Here is a 20,152-nt window from a genome sequence, read left to right as displayed (position 1 = left end):
AGCTTAATTTAGCACAAAGATAACTTTATAATGAAACTCTGGATTGTGATCAGAGATTCAGAACCATTTCTCAATTATGAAAACTATGAAGCCATTGAATTTTATAACAAAAATTGAGTGTTGGAATTTAATACAAAAATTGATTTTTTTGTTTGCAAAAGTAACTTACTATTACAACTACAAGTACAAATAATGTAGAAAATGAAGTTCTTAACATTTATCATACTATAAATATTGTTTTGCAGGTTTTCCAAACTTAATGGTATTTCTTATATATCCTGCCATAACAGTTGATATACAGTTTGCCATATTCTCTTGAATAAGTTTACAATATTCCATTCATTCTAGCAAATTTTAATCATTTGCTATTTTCTGAAAAAAATCAGAAGCAGAAGGGTAACCATTCAGGTACAGTGTGATATGATTTTACCCCCCTTCATAATAGCATTGAGGGAATCTGCCCTTGCATAACTATTGTATCAATACACAGGCCTGCATAATTTTTTTTATTAAAGATTTCTGACATCTTCAAGTACGTAATATAAGAATTCCTTCATACCCATTACCCAAAGTCAAATTAGTTTTCAAAATTTGCCATATGTGTACATTTATTTTATTTCATTTCTCTTTTTTCCCTTTTCCTCTAAATTAATTTAAAGCAAATAATTATTATTTTACACAATCATGGTGCCATTACCACTCCTAACAACAATAATAATTCCTTGGTATAGTCTAATAATCACATTGCTGTAATTATCTCTAAAACATCTTTTTGCATTTAGATTGTTTGAATCAGGTTACAAACAAGGTCACACATTACACATGACGTCATGTTTCCTTGAATGTAGAATAATTCTCCCGCTATCCTGTCTTTTTTTATTTTTAGTACCACTGACTTGCTGAAGAAGTAATCTGGTATAATACATTACATCTTGGATTTATCTGTTTCATGTGTCATTTACATTTCATATTTTCTGCAACTATAAGTTATCTGATTAATTCAGCTTTAACGTTTGGCAAAGACACTTGAGAAGTGCTGGGTATTTCATACTGTATGACATCAAGAAGCACTTGGTATCTTGTTTCACATTTAGTGATTGGTGGGTTCAGATAATGACAGCATGATCTTTCCTATTTAAAGTTTCCCATCAACCTTTTTATCGTGGTTCTCAACTGGGGGTGATTTTTGCCCTCTAGGAAAGATTTAGTAATATCTGGAGACATTTTTGGTTGTTACTACTGGAGGGAGATAGTGCTGTTGGCATCTAGAAGGTAGAGGCCAGGGATGCGGCTTAACATTCTACAGTGCACAAGACAGCCCCCCACAGGAAAGAATTATCTGACCCAAAATGTTAGCAGAGCTAAGGTTGAAAAATCCTATTCTAAATTGATCGTTTCATCTATTGAGATTGTTGCCTACATCTCTTCCTTCATTAGGGGCTGCAAAAACGATGGTTTCAAAATTCTGTTAATCTAAAGAAGAATTTTCTCATTATCTAGGGCTAGTTGTTTGTTGGGATAAGTGCATAGTATTTCTTTACTAATTTTCAGAGTAAGAAGCTGGTACCCAGTTATTTCCAATGATTCAGTAAGATGTTTTGTAGGTGAGGCAGGCAGGAACTCATGAGGTTTTACATATGTAATAATGTGTTTCATTCATTCGTTTTCATTATTGTTTTTTGATGCCTAGAATGTTCTGTTTTTGCTAATAAGAGCTCCTTTATATAGTTCGACAAATCTCCCTTAGACTTTGATAGCTGCTTAGATTTCTGACGCAAGATATGCCAGGCTCATCTTATATATTTTCTGCCCAGACCTGAAACCAGCCATTTCTCCAAGAGGAATATTTGAGTGGCTAGTTCTAAATTTGAATAAAGAAACTATCAGCCTTATTTATGATTCTTAACGAAATTGTTTATTCCTTTTTTAAAAGAGTCTACTTTTAGATATTTGATATATACTATAAGGTTTTTTAAATTCTTTAGCTAAAAACGTATTTTGAAAATCATATGATTTAAGTAGATAAGGGTGGCTGTTTTTATCTTATTTTGCTTGACACTGATAGTCTTCATTTGCAGCTTGAATAATGGGTGATATGTTTGCTTTTATGCTGTTCATAGTTTGTTAATCTCTCTATTTTTTTTGTTTGTTTTAGACCTCGAAGTCATCACTGGCATCCCAGCTGAAGTCCCACACATCAGAGAAAATGTCATGCGAGAAGGGCGCCACCTGTGTTTCCAGTTGGTGGGCCCATCAGGGACAGCTGTTTCAACTCTTAGTTATGTACACAGGACAAATCAGCTTGCTGTAGGTTTTTCTGATGGCTATCTAGCACTTTGGAATATGAAAAGCATGAAAAGAGAGTAAGTATAACTTTTATTTGATTACTGGTGTTTTCTTTCTGAATATAACTTGTACTTAATTGTTAATATTTAAAAATTATCTTAAAGAGAAAAAAGTAAGATAGGTTAATGATTGAATAAGTGAGCGTAATTTTCCAGTGCATTGATTTATAATTTGATGTAATAAAGGAATGACAACACATAAATTTAGATTTCTTTCAGTGTATATTTAAAAAGCATTTCAGTTATTATGTTCAATTTGCTAGTAAAACGTGACTATAAACTACATTTTGTTTACGCTGTGAAAAATTTCTCTCAAATATAATTAAATTGATATTTTATTAATATTTACATTGTTAAAATTGCTGAGGAAATAACTTTATTGAGGGAGATAGCAAATAGGCATTATAGATTTTTAATTTAAACTGTATTAAGACTTAAGTAGACACCTACTTGTCTTCAGTTGTCAATTTAATATTTCTTCATTTTTTTTTCAAGGCATATTAGTAATTTAGTTGCAAACGAGTCAACAAATAGTCACCCTTCCAACTTTCTGCTCAGTTAGTCTTGCCAACAGATTGGTACTTAGTTGTCTGAGTTTGGTAATAAATGACATGAAGGAAAGAGAGATGAAAAATAACAAGATTCTCTCATCTCACACCAGGCTCATTTCTTATTGTTGGGTTCTTTGATGATATTAGAGTGTTAGAAATCTCTTAGGTAAACAATGACTATCCTTGCACTTCCTCAAAGTCAAATTTCTCTGCAAAGTCCCAGTGATAAAGTGGTGATGCTATTCCCTAGTAGCTCCCTATGGGAAGTCCATTTCAGCTCTCTTTGCTGATCCTCTTTTACACGCTCGTGTCTAAATTGTTACTAAGGGAGTACCTGGAAAACCTGGCTTCTACAGTGTTTTCTCTAGCACTGTCATCTTTTGGCTAATTACACTTTTAAAGTGTTTATGGGAACACTTTAGATTCTAACTCATTCTGATAGTAATGAGGAAACTGACTCTAAACCCAAACAGCTGATATGGAGTGTCGTGGCCAGTATTTCATCTCTTTCTAGGGTACTTCTTACTGGGGAGCAGTGGCATACATTTATATGACTGGGAGGACTAGTTCACTTATACATATGTACATGTGCTTTAGTTATTTTAACCCTTCCGAGTTCTCCCTGGGAGATGGCTGCTATGCCCATTGTCTTGATATTTTGTACCCTGCTTGTTTTTTAAGGTAAGATCATATAAACAGTAATTGCTCTAACTCATATTCTTACATTGAGGCACTTTCTTCCTTTTTCATGAAGTTATAACTTGAAAGTATGAAGTGTATTAATTTTTGTGCCTTTTATAGATACTACACACAATTGGAAGGTGGGAGAGTTCCTGTATATGCTGTCACTTTCCAGGAACCTGAGAATGATCCTCGTAATTGCTGTTACTTGTGGGCTGTTCAGTCTACACAAGATGGGTAAGTGTGATACATGTGGTTTTTAAAAATATTTGTCAAAAATGGAGCAGTAATTAATTTCTTTAGGAAAGCTTTGTACTATGTTGTCTCTTTTAGTGAAAGCAACATAATTTAATGAATTAGTAAATCGTAGTTGAAATGATTTTAAAGTTAAATGATTGTTCGAGTAATCTTAAGATATCAGGGAGAAGAAACTGCTTGCTTGACTTGTTTCAATGTTATTTCAAAGAGTAAGCCAACACAGGTGAGTTAGGCAACCTCTTAATACATTAGGCAATTTTTATGGCCTTCCACGTTCTTTCATAGAACGTCTTTTCTCTTTTATAATCTTATTTTTTCTATTTGTTTGTATGCTGCTCATTTTTATTTATCCCTGTGTTTTCTAGTCTTTCTACTTGCATTTACAGTATATTTTTAGGAATTATTTGGTTAATTTCCCCTGTGTCATAAGCTCTAATTTCGTTCCGACTACAACTCGTGAGAAATATTTCTTTTCAGTTTAATTTCTGACTGGTTAAGCTTGTTCGATTCCAGTGCTAGAATAGCGTAACAATTGATTTTCTCTTATTTTTCCTTTGGTATTTAGGTCTTTGATGATCACTGAAACAATTATGTTGGTGGTATAAATGCCTTGATCTTGAGAACTCATGGCTCCCAGTCAGTACTTTCTCTTCCCAAGACCCATCCTACCTTAGATTTTAAGTACTTGAATTTCGATCAGTTTGGGTTTTTGTATTAGATGTTCCCACTTTGAGGTTTTGTTTTGCCTTACATTGTAGTAAGTCAATGAGGAAACAATTTGCCACTTAGGAAATTTGTCAACCCTGGAGAAAAATTGAAATGAAAATATAGAGACAGCTGTTGGGATACTCCTCATTGAGTCAAATCCATATTTCCACCCAAGTATAATGTGGGCCAGCAGCAGTAAAGAATGAGCCTTGTGAAGGCTGTGTGTGGTAAGGAATGAAGGGGCACGTTTATCTAGACAGTTTTTTTATTTCACTTACTTTTCCTTCTAATACTGTCTCTTGGGATGGTAAGTTCTATAAATTTATTCTTTGTGTGGATTTTTTTTTTCCTTTTTCTAAATTCCCACACAAAGGTCTAGAGGGGTTCCCTCTTAAAGTTATAAGTGATGCTCACTCTGTCCTTAAAATCATGAAGCTATCTCAACTTTCTCTACTCCTGATTTTTTTTCTCCTAAAGTTCTTGTGAACTATATGCACTTCCTTTAGTCCTTTTTTGAAGTAGTTTTCAGAGTATGCATTCCAAGCACAAATGAATCACAGTTTGAAATATAGACAAAACTGTGTTTTCTGTTTTTCTTATAGTGATGGCCCCATATTTAGTTATCTTCATTATCCACAACACATTGAGTAATTGACACATGGGAACAATTCTCTAAGGATTTTTAAACCACTTTCTAGGACTCTAAATTGTCTTTTAATAGGGCGAGGTTAATTTAATTTATAATTTAGATTATTTTTTATGTTGCATTTGTCAGTACTATTAATGTTAGATATTTTTTTGAGAATGGTATTTTTGTGGACTTCTAATCTTTGTTTAGGATCCTTAAATTATGTTAGGCACCTCCCTGAGAATCTGATGAAGGCTATGATATATATTAGTATGTATTTGTATGTAATATGATTTAAAGCAGGATTCCTGACCTGTGGTCTGTGGGTAGACATAGGGCAGTCTACATAGTGAACTCCCGTAAATTGTATACAAAATTATTTACATTTGTTTATATGTGTATATGAGCAGCATATATTCACATATATAAATAGTACATATATACACATCAGGAACTCTATTTAAATCATTCTTAGATTAGTCTCTTATTTTACAAAGGTGTGTAATATAACGAAGTCTCTTCTTCCATCCCCCTGGTCATTGAATCTCCCAGCACCTTATTCTTATTATGATTAAAATAATGTCAATTTAGATGATAAGTTTAAATAAGAAAGACAGGTGATGTGGTCTTTCTCTCCCCCATCCCCACCACAGTGATAGTTTGAACAAAATAATAGGAAAAAAAGAATCACTGTAGAGTGACTATACCACTACAAAATTTCATGAGTATAGATCTTAAATTGTTGCCATAGTGCTAATCAATTATAATTAAAGCCACATTTAGTTTTATAGTAATGGAAAAGTGAATGAAAAAACCGACTTTTATTTTTCCCTTTAATGTTGGTTGTATTCAGTTTATCCTGTTTAATATTTGGTCTTTTAGAGGCAGTCTTTGCTTTGTGTCCATGTATTTATTCATTCAACAAAATTATTGGGCATCTACTGTGTGCTAGTAACTGTTCTATAGAACGTAGAGATGCAGAAGACAAATTTGTTCTAGATTTTGCATTTCAGTGAGGAAGACATAGTAAATAAATATACTAGAACATATATCTAATATAATTTCAAATAGTGATACAGAAAAATAAAGCTGGGAAAGGAGATACGTAGTGTAGTAAAGTAGGAAACTGCTATTTTAGGTAGTATAGTTAGGGAGATTTAAATGAAGTCTGTCAGGGCAGGTAGTGGGGAGAGCCATGGGAAGATCTGGGGGAAAGAATACAAAGGCCATAGTAAAACGTCTCAGAGAAAAGCAAGGCCAGCAAGGGTAGAGTGCGGAGTAGTCATAGATGAAGCCAGACAAGTAGAATGAGTTTTTGTAGGGCCCTGTAGACCCTGCTGAGGTAGGTTTTTGAATATGGTCTGGCTACTCTAGACCAGTTAACTCAATTTCTGATGGTAGGCCCTCAGCGTTAGTATTTTTTTCAAAGCTTCTCTGGTGATTCAAATAATAAGCAATCAGTTGAGTACTGGCCTCAGAGAGAATGAGAATAGCCAGAGAAGAGAGCTGGGAACTGAGCTTTAGAAACTTTCTGTATTTAGAGATAATTGGAGATTGAGAATAAGAGGGCAGAAGAGCCAGCAGAGAACTAAGGATAGTGTAGTATGAGGAACATTAGGAGAGTGTGGTATCCTGGAAGCCAAGTAAAAAATGTTTTAAGAAAGATCTGCCAGTAAGAATAAGATTTCAAATTCAGACAGTGTGGCTTAGAAATCTGTACTCTTAATATTTACTGCATTCTGTACTTGAGCAGTGCAGAGTTGATTTGTTATCTTTGCTTTATATCCTTTCCGTAATGCCCTCATCTTCATGGTGCAGGACAACATCTTTCTAGGTAGAAGCCTCACAATATGAAGGAGGGGATCAGGAAGAATGAGCAAGAGGACAAGGAGCAAAGCAAAAAACCTTGAAGAAGGTTTTATGTAGTTGCCATAGGATAATTCCGGTTACATCCTATTGGCCGAAACTTGGGCCTCTTGTACCTAGCCGCAAAGGAAGCTGGGAAATATAGTATATTTTAGGCAGCCCTGTGTCTAACTAAAGCATACCTATTAAAGAAGGAGAGAAGGAATACTAAGCAACTAGTTATAGTCTCTGCTACATAAGGTGTCACCTAACATATGCAGACAACATCAGCTTAAGTTAACTAAAATCAATAAAAGATTAAAAATCTGTTTTAGTTTCAAAGGACTGCATTTTTTGATATCAGCCAAATAAAACTGAATTCTTCACAGTGAGCTTAGTTTTGTCACATGCACTTAATATTGTATGCATACTAAGTTTATTTGGATAGTAAGAAATGCTTAATGTATTAATATGATATTTAGGTAATTTCTGTTTCTTTCAGGGAAGGTGATGTTTTGAGTTTACATCTGCTTCAGCTGGCCTTTGGTGATAGAAAGTGTTCGGCATCAGGACAAACCTTATATGAGGTAAATGGTGTAATGGTGATAGAGCTTCATGTTACCACTTCATTCATTATTTACCTGTTTTAAGTCTGTTTTTAGATATTCAGATATTGAAAAGTTATTCTTATATTTAAGTTAATACTGTATTCATAATATAATGGAAAAAGTATTAGATTAGGGATTAGGAGACTAGCTGTTTTATCAAGGTGACACTATTAACTTCTTCAGGTATCACTTTCCTCTAAAATAAGGGGATTGGACAAAACTGAAGCTTGTGGCCTAATTGGTACCCAAGAAAAATAACCCTGCTTTGTTGCTCTAGCATATCAAGCAATAAACCAACAGTGACTTTATAAACAGTCTTTCCCCTTAACAATTAATTGTAAAAGAGGGTAAATGCATCTGGTCTTTCAGACGACTTTTTCTAGATGAATTCTTGAAGAAATATTGGGGTGCTGTTGCTCATAGCCATATTTGGTCAACCCTCATTTTCTATTTTCTAGAACAGACTTTCTTAACCTAGTGTTTGAGGTTATAGGGATGGGAATCCATGAGTCCCTGAATTATATGGAGCATTTTTATGATTTTTCTAGGGAAAGTTTTATAAATCTTTTTCTGATTCTCTCTCTTTTTTTTTTTACACGTGCTTCTGCTGGCGCCACTTGTGAACTAAGGACAGCGGCAAGCATCACACATTTAAGCAAAAAAAATTTAAGCAAGGATTTCAATGAGAACACAGGTGTGTAGGTTTGCTGGCCTAGAGTATGTGTATATATAATGTTAATGGTTAGTCCAGTTTACACTCCAACCAGTGGTGTGTGAAGGTTCCCATGCTTGATATCAGCTTTAGAAAATTTATTGGTAATTACTTTTGAGACTAAATCTAGTGTTTTATCTGTGTTTTATGCTTTATAAAATTTTAGAGCCTTTATCAGTGACATGTTCTCTTTAATTTTTGTTTGTTCTCTTTGTTTTGTGTAAGAAATCTTTAAATTTAGAGAACATTTAATTTTAGACTGACTTTTTGCTTAGAATCTTATTAAGATAAAGATTTTTGCACATTTTATATTTCAGGGGTTAGAGTACTGTGAAGAAAGATACACACTGGACCTTACAGGTGGCATGTTTCCTTTGAGGGGACAGACTAATAATACCAAGTTGTTGGGATGCCAGAGTATAGAGAAATTTCGATCTCATGGTGACAGGGAAGAAGGCACAAGTGAAGGTTAGTTAAAAATATTCTTACTATATATCATGTAAATGCTTGATTTAAAATTTATGACAGATACTGGTTTCTAGAGTGTACACTCCTGGCAATAAAAAAGTGGAATACTGAATATGGAATTTATCTAGGTCTGTGTGAAATATTGGGTATTTCTTGTTCTTCAGATTGTTAAGTAGAACTCAAGAATTGAACAGATTAAGGAAATGAGGAATCCTTGTATTTTAATCCAGGTCTCAAAACACAAACAGAAATGAGGTCTCATTTTTACCAGTATAGATAGTCTCTGAATAATGTTTTTCTCTGTGTATTTTTTGAGACACATATTGCAAACATGCTTTGGTTGCCTTGAATATTTTCTCTGCCTCCTTTAGTGTGATTCCTTCTTCCTGGAATCACAACATGAATCCAACATGAATTCATCCCAGCTCTGTCACTAGTTGTGACCTTTGACAAATGATTTAATATTTCTGATCCTCTTTCCCCATCTGTGAGTGACATAATACATTTATACCTTTTGTAAAGAGTGGGTGTGAGGAGTACATGTGCTAATGTGATAGGTTCGTTCAGTTCTGGGAGCGCTCACTAGAGTTCTGACTGTTTGTGTTCTTATCGAGATTCATTCTCTTAGCTCATCCACACGAGATGTCTCTGTCCTAGTCTCCACATCTGTGTTAGTGATCCAGTTTTCACATCCAGCTGAACATGTCAAAATCTCACCAAACTCTCTTCTTCCCCACTTGCATGTTCCTTTTTATATTTCCCATGAATCTGTCTCATAATTTTACTTTCCTCTCTCTTTCTATTGATGTCTCTAGGTTCCTGTCTTTCAGTTCCATAGCCACTACCAAGTATTTTCTCCCCCTTTTTCATATATAACTAAGTCAGTCCTTCTCAACCAGAATTCCTTTACAGAATTAAGCTCCAAGCTTTAAGGCCTAAAGACATCCATTTTAAATATTGATAGTCTCTGGTACTATCTATGAACCATTCATTTTCTACTTTCTACCTCCAATACCTCAAAGTTGCCAAAGTGTTAACTGAAAACGAACCAGGATATAACTTTTCTGATGAGTTCTTTTTAATAAGGTCTTAAAATAGAAAAATAGCAAAGATACAAGTGAATATCTCTTCTTATAGAATAAATGATAGAATTGTGTTTTAACAAATCATATATGAATTTATTTGCTGTAGTTTTATTTGTGGGATTTTATTTTGAGATTATTCTATTTTAAAAAATATCTTTTTTCTTAAGTTCTGTCTCCTGACACCAGTGTTTCAGTCTTTACCTGGCAAGTGAATATATATGGACAAGGAAAGCCTTCTATATATTTGGGGCTTTTTGACATAAATCGTTGGTATCATGCACAAATGCCAGATTCGTTAAGGTATGATATATTCTCTCCCCCTCCCACCCCTCTGTATTTGTATATGTAGCAGTTCAGTGACTTAATAAGTTTGTAAAAATTTCTTTTAGGTCGGGAGAATATCTACATAATTGCTCTTATTTTGCATTTTGGTCACTGGATTCTGTTGTAAGTAGGACTTCTCCACATTACATCTTGGATATATTAGTACATGAGAGAAGTTTAAGTCGAGGAGTTCCTCCTTCATATCCACCTCCTGAGCAGTTTTTTTACCCAAGTACCTATAATTTTGGTATGTACTTTTTTAACATTACCTTATGAGAAAAATAACATGCAAGAATATGTATGTGTGTATATTTATGTGCGTATATGTATATAGTATTATCTGTCATTGTCAGTTAATGTATGGATAACTTAGGAAATTAATATACATACAGGAGAAATTTAACACTAATGTGTTTTATAAAGAAATTAATCACTTGTTTGCTAGAAGAGATTAAATATTTCACATTTAATGCATTTGTGATGAAGTTTGGTATCTTGTTAAACTAGAAATACCTGGAAAAATTATTTTAAAATGTATTACATGTAATAATTTGATACCTTGCCTAGCAGTGTGTTAAGAAAATTTTGTTGTATTAATGCCATCTCAAATGTAATATGTAAGCGGATTTTTTTTAAATCTTTTTTTTTAGATGCCACTTGTTTGTTAAACTCAGGAGTTGTTCATATAACTTGTACTGGCTTTCAGAAGGAGGTAGGTAAAAACACAGTAAACAGTGTTTCTTATTGAATTCAAGTCAGACGATGGATTTAAACTTTAGTGTTAATTATGTAAACTACTGTTTTGGTTAAAATGGTGATTTCTTCTAGGTTAATGAGAGGTATTGGGATGTTTTTAGCAGCTTTCTGTGGATGTTAGCTACTTGTACTCCAAGGAAAAGAGTGAAGTGGGTCATTGCCTTAACCACATCCCCTTTTATCCTTTCCTCTTTCTTAGAAAGCTTATGAAAAAATGAAGTTTTGCAAATAAGGTACCTAGCACTGTCGTACAGTGCTTGGCACAGAGTGAGTGATGATTATATGTTGAAAAATACTTTTCCAAGAAAACATCGACAGACCTTTTCATTGATAATTAGCTAGATGTAGAAAAACACCATATTTATACTTCATTTTTGATAGCTTTTACATTAGACCAAGAGAAATAAACTACAGGGTTTTTTGTCTCTGTGTCAAGTTAAGATCTGTTACCAAGTCTATCAGCTTTAGAGAAGGAAAACATAAACTATCTGCAGTACTCATCACTAGTATTATTTGTAACTAGTAAGCATCGGTTTAGCTTAAGAAGCTATAAACCGTTTTCCTATAAGAAGTACAGAAATGTAGTCCTCCCCAATTTTCATTTCAGTGGTTTATTCAGAATGTTTAGTGTAAAGCAGGGAAATGAGTTTTTACATATTCTTAAATTTAATATCTTACTAATCAATCTTTTACAGACTTTGACTTTTTTAAAGAAATCAGGACCATCTCTCAATGAAGCCATTCCCGATGGTTATAATCGATGTCTTGTGGCTGGCCTTCTCTCACCAAGACTTATGGATATTCAGCCTTCCAGTTTAAGTCAGGTTAGATGATTTTTAACTTTTTTTTGGATGAGTTACTATCTATTATTATAAAAATCTATTAGATAATCTCTACAAAAGTTTAGTATAAAGCTCACTCTGCATGATAGTAGCTATAGTCTTGGCTTTGACTTAAAATTCATATTCCCAGGACCCAATAAGCCATAACTTGGCACTAGGTTCGCTTAGCTGTATAGACTGATAAAGGACATGAAACACATGTCTGCACAGGCATGTCATGAGTAGAAGTCGTTATAGCTGTCTAGGGGCCATTCCAGCCCCACAGAGACCTGTGTAGGTGCAAGAGAACGAGACCACATGAGTGGAAACCATATTAGGGAAATCTCATGGTCTGTAGCAACAAAGTATGGTCCCTGCTATCAGCTTCACTGGGAACTTGTTAGAAATGCAGGTTTTGGGTTCCTACCCTAGAGCTACTGAATCAGAAACTCCATAACCAATGTACTTGAAACTAATTTAAATAAATAAATTTAAAGAAAGAAACTCCAAGAATGGAGCCCAGCAATCTGTGTTTTAATAAGCCCTTGATGTGACTCTGATGTAGTGTTTTGGGAACCACTGCTCTAAAGAAACAAATATCTTGTGAAAGCCTTTTAGTGAAAGTTCTGATTTCCCACAAAACAAGACAGTTATAGGACTCAGAGGTCATGGAAGCCGAAATCTTAACTTCCTCATGAATATAATCCACTCACAGTTTTTCTAGTCCCAATATGTTTTAACGATCAGGAGACATTATCTTACAATAAGCAGTGTTGCCTGGTGACCGCTCATGGTTCACATTTATTTTAACTCAGTATTTGCTACTAAAATATGGTAGAAGAAAGTAAACCAACCCCAGGTCATTTTCCCATGGGGGAAGAGAAAATGTTTTGGGATGGGTGAAAAAGGCGAAGGGATTAAGAAGTACAAATTGACAGTTATGAACTAGCCAAGGAGATGTGAAGTACAGCATAGGGAATGTAGTCCATAATGTTCTAATATCTGTATATGGTGCCGGGTGGGTGCTAGTTATCCGGGGAGGATCATTTCATAAGTTACATAAATGCCTAACCACTGTGCAATACACCTGAAACTAATATAAAATAATATTGAATGTCAACTGTGATTGAAAAATAAAAATAAAATACATAAAAGAAAAACCAAAACCAGAAAGGTTTTGTTAACTTTCTGCCCAAGTAGTGTTTATTTGAATAATTACAGATATGCAACATGATAAATTGGTGGGAAAAGCTTTTAAACATCAGATGAAATGTAAATATTGTTGCTTATGGTTTAATACCTACAGTTGGCATTTAATAGTTAATTTCATAGAAATAAAAAGAAATATTCAATTATTATCATCAGGAGATTTTTTTCTTTTCCCTTTTTCCTCTCCTTTTGTACTCTACATGTGTAAATATTATTCACTATGTAGTTATGTAGTGATCTGTACTAACTTTTGTCCTCATGTAACTTGTTTTTTTTTCCTGGCATTTTCAAGTTGCCTTTTTTTTTTAAAAAAAAAATGCACATTGCCTAGGCTGTCATTCCCACAACCTAACCTTTTCTTAATTTGCTTTTGTTCTTTGTGGAACTGCTTTAGGCAGACGTTGACTATCCTGAGTTGATCTTTCAGTTTATCTTTACTTTCCAACCGTGTCTGTCTGTTTTGCTTCTGGTTCTACTTTGGGAGATTTCTTCATCATCTTTCTTTTTTTATATTAGATTTTTCAAAATTTGGATCCGATTTCAAATTTCTATGAGTTCTTATTTGATCATTCTTTCTTCATAGTAATCTGTCTCATGGATGAGATATCGTCTGTGTATGTTTAAAGTTTTATTTTAGTTCCCTTCATTATCTCTATTTTCTCTGAAGTCATTTTTATTATTGTCTTTTTGATGTCAATGGCTATCCTTGAATGTTTGGTGGTCCTTAGTGGTCTCTTTGTATGTATAGTGAGTCAGTAACAGATTATAAACTGTTTTGTGTGTGTAGCATTCACCTGGAGGCATCCTTTAGGATGAGAGACTAGATGTGCATCATGTCAGTAGGGAAACCCCAGGTATTTTCCGGAGCCATTCAGTTTTTCCAAAGAGCTACCAGGCTGGCCTCCACAGTTCTTTGCTGCAGGGTGACAGAAGGGTAGCACTGTCTGTTCCATATACTGAGTTTTAACCTGTCGCCTGTTTTCAGTCCCACATTTAACCACCCTTTTCTCCCACTTTGCTCTACCTGGTTTCTCCAAGAATTCAGCCTGATAGGATTTTGAGAGCTAAACTGTTCTCATCTATAGTTCACCTCTATGAGGACTTTAGGATGTGGTTTCCTTCACACTGCTAAATAAGCCACCTTTTCTCTATTAATTACTGCTTTTCAAAAATTTTGTTGAACTGTCTTATGATGCCTTCTCTTTCTTTGTCCTTGATGACTTAAACTTTTTTCACATAATTTTTAAAATAACAGCTTTGTTGATATATAATTCATATATATTTATACAATTCACCTATTTAAGGTATGTAATTCAGTGGCTTTTAGTATATTCATGGAGTTGTGTAACTGTCACCACATTCAGTTTTAGAACATTTTCATCACTTCCCAAAAAATCACGTACCTATTAGCAGTCACCTCTTTCTCTTCCTGCCCTCCCCCAGCCTTTTGTAACCACTAATCTACTTTTGGCTTTATAGATTTACTTGTTCTAGACATTTCATATAAATGGAATAAAATAACATGGCCTTTTATGACTGGTTTCTTTGACTTAGTTTAATGTTTTCAAGGTTCATTTGTGTTGTAGCATGTATCAGTTCTTTCCATTATATGGCTGTATAATATTCTACTGTATGAGTATCCCACATTTTATTTATCCATTCAGTTGATGGGCAGGTTTTGGTTATTATGAATAACACTGCTTCATAGAGTTTTTGTGTGGACATGTGTCATTTCTCTTAGCCGTGTACCTAGATGTGGAATTGCTGGGTCATATAATTTTGATTTTGAGGAGCTACCAGACTGTTTTCCAAAGTGGGCTTTACTATTTTACATTCCCACCAGCAGTGAATGAAGATTCCAGTTTTAACGCACATCACCAACGTGCGTTACTGTATGGTTGTATATAGCCATCACAGTGAGTCTGATGTTTTTAAACCCTTAAACTTTTATATTCTGAACTAGAACTTGCTACCTCGAGTCTGTGATCACATAACCTTTCTTATCATTTAATTTTTCCTTCCCGCCCCCTTTTTTTTGCATGATTTAGGAAGAACAGTTAGAAGCTATATTGTCAGCAGCAATCCATACAAGTTCCCTGGGACTTTTGACTGGATGCATCAAAAGTTGGATAACAGAAGGTAAGATTATGATTTTTAACAAATTACTGTTATATTTTTTAAATCATCGATTCGTTATTTGGGGAAGGGGATAAGTCAAACTTCATTTGTACATATTTGTAGATTCACATGCAGTTACAGTGCAGTTGTTAGGTATAGAGAGATCTTGTGTACCCTATCACATCCCTCTGCCCCCACCCCAGTGGTAAGATCTGGCAAAACTCTAATACAGTATCACAATTAGAGTCCCTCATGTTGCCCTTTTATAGCCACATCCTTACCTCCTGGCAATCACTGCCTCCTCCCCGCCCCCATCCCTACCCCTTGGCAGTCATCATCCTCTATTTCTATGATTTTGTCATTTCAAAAGTGTTCATAAACGAGATTATACAACATGTAACCTTTTGGGATTGGCTCTTTTTCACTCAGGAAAACTCTCTGGGATCCATCCAAGTTGTCTGTATCATTCTGATTCTTTACTAATACCCTACACACACGCGGTACTATTCTGAACCATTTGAGTATAAGCTCAGGACATCATGCTTTTTTACCCATAAGTATTTCACTGTTATTTCTTTCTAAGGATATGGATGTTCCCTTAACAAAACTACTTTGCAGCTATAAAAATCAAGACATTAACATTGATAACATGCCATTATCAAATCTGTAGAACTTAGTGGAATCTCCCTAACTGACCTAGTAATGTCCTTTATAGCATTTTTATAGAGGGGAATCTAAAATTCAATTCAGAATATATATTATATTTAGTTTTCTTACCTTTTAATCTCTCTTAATTTGGTATAATTCCTAAGCCTTGTCTTTTAAAAGAAATTGACATTTTTAAAGAATATAACCCTTTTATTTCGTAGGCTGCCTTTCATTTGTTTGTTGATCTTTCCTCACGATTAGGTTCAGCTTTTACATTTTTCACGGCAGTGCTCCATGTGCTGCACTGAGAAAAATGCCGGTTTGTCTCCATTCGTGCTGACTTTTGTGTTGCTCGCTTGGTTAGGGTGGTTTCTGTCACGTTTCTTCACTGAAAAGTTACTCTTTCTTTTTTGTAGTAATAATAATCATTTTTTTCTTTTGTCTTTACAAATAAGAACAACCAAATTCTGCTGCTAATTTGCGCTTTGTTCTTGAATGGACATGGAATAAAGTGATTCTCACAAAAGAGGAATTTGACAGACTGTGTAAGTATTCTATTAAAACTATTAAAACTAATCTAGATTTATTTTTTAAGTACATAACAATAATAATTTTTAATCATTTTGAAGTTGTATCTTTATAGAAGTCTCAGAAGGAAACTTTCTTTTTACATTAGAGTGGCAAAATTATTTTTTGACCAAGATTTTGCAATAGATTGTTAAACTGGCCCTATGTCGATAGATCCACAATAGCAACTTTCACAATTATGCCATACATATCTTTTGATCTTAGGAGTTTAAAAAAAAAAAATGATGGTGATTGAGTAAGGAGAATATGCCAGTTAACCTGAGAAGCTCATCTACTTATTTTCTATTTAAAATATTTCTTAGTATAAAAAAGTTGAATAGAAGGGTAAAAACTCATTATCTTTCTAATGGATGTTATCAGTCATGCTAAATCATTTTTCTTCTTGACAGTCTTGTTTATTAGTCTGTTGTACACTTTGAGTTTTGGGATATCATGTGAATATTGAAAACCCATTATGTTCAGTTAGTGCAAAGATAATGTTAAAGGTAGCATATGGTTGCCCCATACTTGAAAGTAAAATTTAAGTTTATTTAGAGTATTTGTTTTTATTTGTATTATTGTGTCATGATGAATGAACAAATGGACTTTTAAAAAAATTTATTCTTAATAGAGGAATTTTAAATCAGTAAAATTGTGTAGGAAGATACCGGGTTCTGTAGTATTTTTAGAGCATACTTAGAAACTACAAACATGAAGTCAGTAATTTTAAATATTTTAATAATTAGTACAGTTGAAGTCTGGAACACTTGATAATTCAGAATCAGTAAAATTTTTGAGAGGAAATGTTTTAAGGGCCAGTTACATGTTATGTAAAAAAATAATTTAACTCAATTTGTAAAACTGTATGCCTTTATTATGCTTTGAACATAATGTGGAATTTCAGGGTTGAACTTGGTAATAACAGCCATTTTTACTGCCTTGAGCTTCATTATTGATCAATGGGGATTTTTTTAACGAAAAATAATTACAGTACAAAATATGTATTTTAAATGCGTTGGAGTAAAGCGAATAGATTTGAAAAAGGATTTAGAGTTATGATATTTGTTTTCAATTACATATTAAATATTGCATGTTAAATATTAATATAATTACACATAAATATTAATGCAGTCAAATCTTATCAAAAAGATACTACCAACAGCAACCAAAATAATTTTTCCTTCCAGAAAAAGGATTTGTAAACTCAGCTTTGAATTTGAAATGAAAGGACAACTGAGTCTACAGTAAATACCTACAATTTTATTATAATGTCTTTATGTGAGTCTTAATTTTAATGTCTCACTTTTGAAGACTAGAGATGGAAGAGTTCTTATAAAATATTAATTGCAGAACAACATGGCACATAAAAGGTCTAAAATAAAAAATTTATTTGAAGGAGGAGCATTTAATATTCAATTTAGTAACTGATTTCTAGTGAATCCGAAGGCGGTTTTATATCACCTTCCTCTGTGTTCACATACCACTTACCTCAATCTACATTTTTTAAAAATAATAATTTGTATCTGTCCCTTCTAGTTTCCTTGAGTGTTTGTCATTCCAAGCTTGTCTTTGTAAATCTCGTTAATATATAATGTATAGAATTCTGTGGTTAATAGGAATTTGAGAAATTTTGTATTTGTGAATTTAATTCAGATTTACTGTGTTGAAACTAATCGTGTATTTTATTCTTGAAAGGTATACCATTATTTGATGGTTCGCGTCGTTTCATTGATCCACAAACTATACAGTCTATTCAACAGTGCAGCTTGCTTCTTAGCAACCTTAATACAGTCTTAAGCTGTTTTGCTGCAGAGGCCCAAGATATCACTGAAAGAGGTATGCTGTTTGTCTTATATAAATGAATGCTTTTTTAAATTTTACGTCTTGACTTCAAGAAAGAACAAATTCCCTGTTTCTTAGATGGATCTTTGTGCAAAGAGGCCATTATTTCTTAAATGCTTTTTGTTTTGTTTTGTTCTGTGTTATGAAAAGCTACAGAATGTTATTAGATGTACCATGATCCCATGCTTAAATAAGCTTAGGAAATTTGAGAGTTAGACTTAATTTCTGTTAAGGTAGTGTATTTCCAGTAGAATTTCAAATTTTTAAAACCATATGTAAGTTTTTATTCACAGAGGTCATTGTAATTTTTTTTTCTTGTTTTGCCGTTTAAACAAAAGTTTATTTAAAGACCTGGTGTGACCAACATATATTAATGATACTATATAGTTTATATTAGTACATCAATTTGACCTTTTTTTTTTTTTTTTTTACACCTACAGCACCTGGTCTTCTTAGGTAGTCTCCCATCCAAGTACTAACCAAGCCTAAACCTGCTTAGCTTCCGAGATCAGATGGGCTCGGGCTTGTTCAGGGTGGCATGGCCATAGACTCATTTTGACTTCTGAAATTAGTTAAATGGTAGTGTGGCTAAGATGAAAGCATATTTACCTAAAATGTCTACTTTAGTCAGGGAGTTATTTATTTTAGCATTTTGGAGAGTATACATTGTTAAAAATCACCAAGTAATTAATTTTTTAAAAGTTTTGAGTGTCTTGATTTTTCATTTATGATTGATAAAGTAAAAGTTAAACAACTGATGTTTAACTCTTCTTTACAGGTGCTGTGAACTTAAGCAATAAGTATATGGTTTCCCAGCTCATCTGTCAATATGCACAAGTGGTTCTTTGGTTCTCTCATTCTGGGCTTTTACCAGAGGGCTTAGGTAAAATATTGACTTAATCTACAATCTTGACTGAAACATTCTTAAATCTGTAATTTTATTGTTGCATTCTGTTACTGGTTTCCTTTCTTAAATTCTTCCTGACCTTGCTGCTTCTGTGCCTGACTCCATTCCTGACACACAGGTGTGTTCCATGCATGTTCAGTTGGATTGAATAACATTTAGAAGGAAAGAATATTTGACAAAACATGCTTCTGAAAGTTGGGTTGATTATCAGTCATCAGCTAGGAGATTTAGGTCCATAGAACTATAGGTTTTATAATTTAATTTGCCAATCTTTTTCTCTTTAAGAGTTCTTTTCATATGGTTATTAACTAATTATTTGCCATCATTTAAATATCTCCTTTTATCTAATGATTCATGCCAATACTATGAATTAGAGAATTTGACTTTTACAGTTTTTTTTAGAATACACGTGTAAAGCCTCTAACTTCTTGCATTTCCAGGAAACACATTAGATGTTTTTTAAATGTACTTCTGCCTCTATGTGTCATTGCTGTTGATCTTTTTCTTTCCTAATTCTCTTAGCATCTTTGCTGTTACAGATGTTTGTGAGAGACTTGGTTTTCTTATTTGTGCATCTGTTAATGAAGGAGGTGTAGTATTCTTTTGTTATTTAAATTTAAGAAGCCTGCAAATTAAAAACTATAAAATCATAGTAAAATATCAGTGTGTGTTACCTAAGTATTGTTGGGAGTTTTTGGAAATATTACTAGTTTTTTTTTCAACTCTTAAAAAACAATCTAGATGATGCTGTGCAGTTATCAAGGTTATGCTACAACTACCCTGTAATTCAGAACTACTACACCGGTCGTCGACAGAAGTGTGAGCATTTATCAAGGTATAGTACAACCAGAACCTTCAAAATAACATTTTAGAAATTTCTCCTGTGAGAAGTCAAAGGTTTCTTAGAGTTTATCATGTCACAAAATGATTAAGTGGGCGGAATTCTCAGTAAAGTGTCAGAATTTGTTACCAGCATTTCTGTTTTAGTTGTAATGTTTGCCTTGACCTAATGGTTACACTTTTATTTTAGAACTTTTATTTCATTTTAGTGTAGCTACTTATTATTTTCTA

General features: G+C 33.6%; 1 protein-coding gene and 1 pseudogene across 1 annotated transcript in view; one reads left to right on the top strand and one right to left on the bottom strand.

Annotated features, from left to right (window-relative positions):
- The window catches only part of AHCTF1 (AT-hook containing transcription factor 1), a 68,559-nt gene that overhangs the window by 17,065 nt on the left and 31,342 nt on the right, over positions 1 to 20,152 (top strand). Inside the window, 13 exon segments of the mRNA XM_039883261.1 lie at positions 2,156 to 2,363; positions 3,698 to 3,814; positions 7,519 to 7,603; positions 8,654 to 8,804; positions 10,057 to 10,189; positions 10,279 to 10,460; positions 10,864 to 10,925; positions 11,665 to 11,793; positions 15,048 to 15,138; positions 16,221 to 16,310; positions 18,028 to 18,168; positions 18,953 to 19,057; positions 19,823 to 19,916. Of these exon segments, the coding sequence (XP_039739195.1) occupies positions 2,156 to 2,363; positions 3,698 to 3,814; positions 7,519 to 7,603; positions 8,654 to 8,804; positions 10,057 to 10,189; positions 10,279 to 10,460; positions 10,864 to 10,925; positions 11,665 to 11,793; positions 15,048 to 15,138; positions 16,221 to 16,310; positions 18,028 to 18,168; positions 18,953 to 19,057; positions 19,823 to 19,916 (1,588 nt within the window).
- On the bottom strand, positions 18,606 to 18,724 carry LOC120619356 (uncharacterized; annotated as a pseudogene).

The sequence above is a fragment of the Pteropus medius genome, unplaced genomic scaffold (genome assembly GCF_902729225.1).
Source record: "Pteropus medius unplaced genomic scaffold, Ma_sr-lr_union100, whole genome shotgun sequence".
Classification (NCBI taxonomy): domain Eukaryota; kingdom Metazoa; phylum Chordata; class Mammalia; order Chiroptera; family Pteropodidae; genus Pteropus; species Pteropus medius.
Note: the sequence above shows the minus strand (reverse complement) of the source record. Positions and strands in the feature narration are given on the sequence as shown.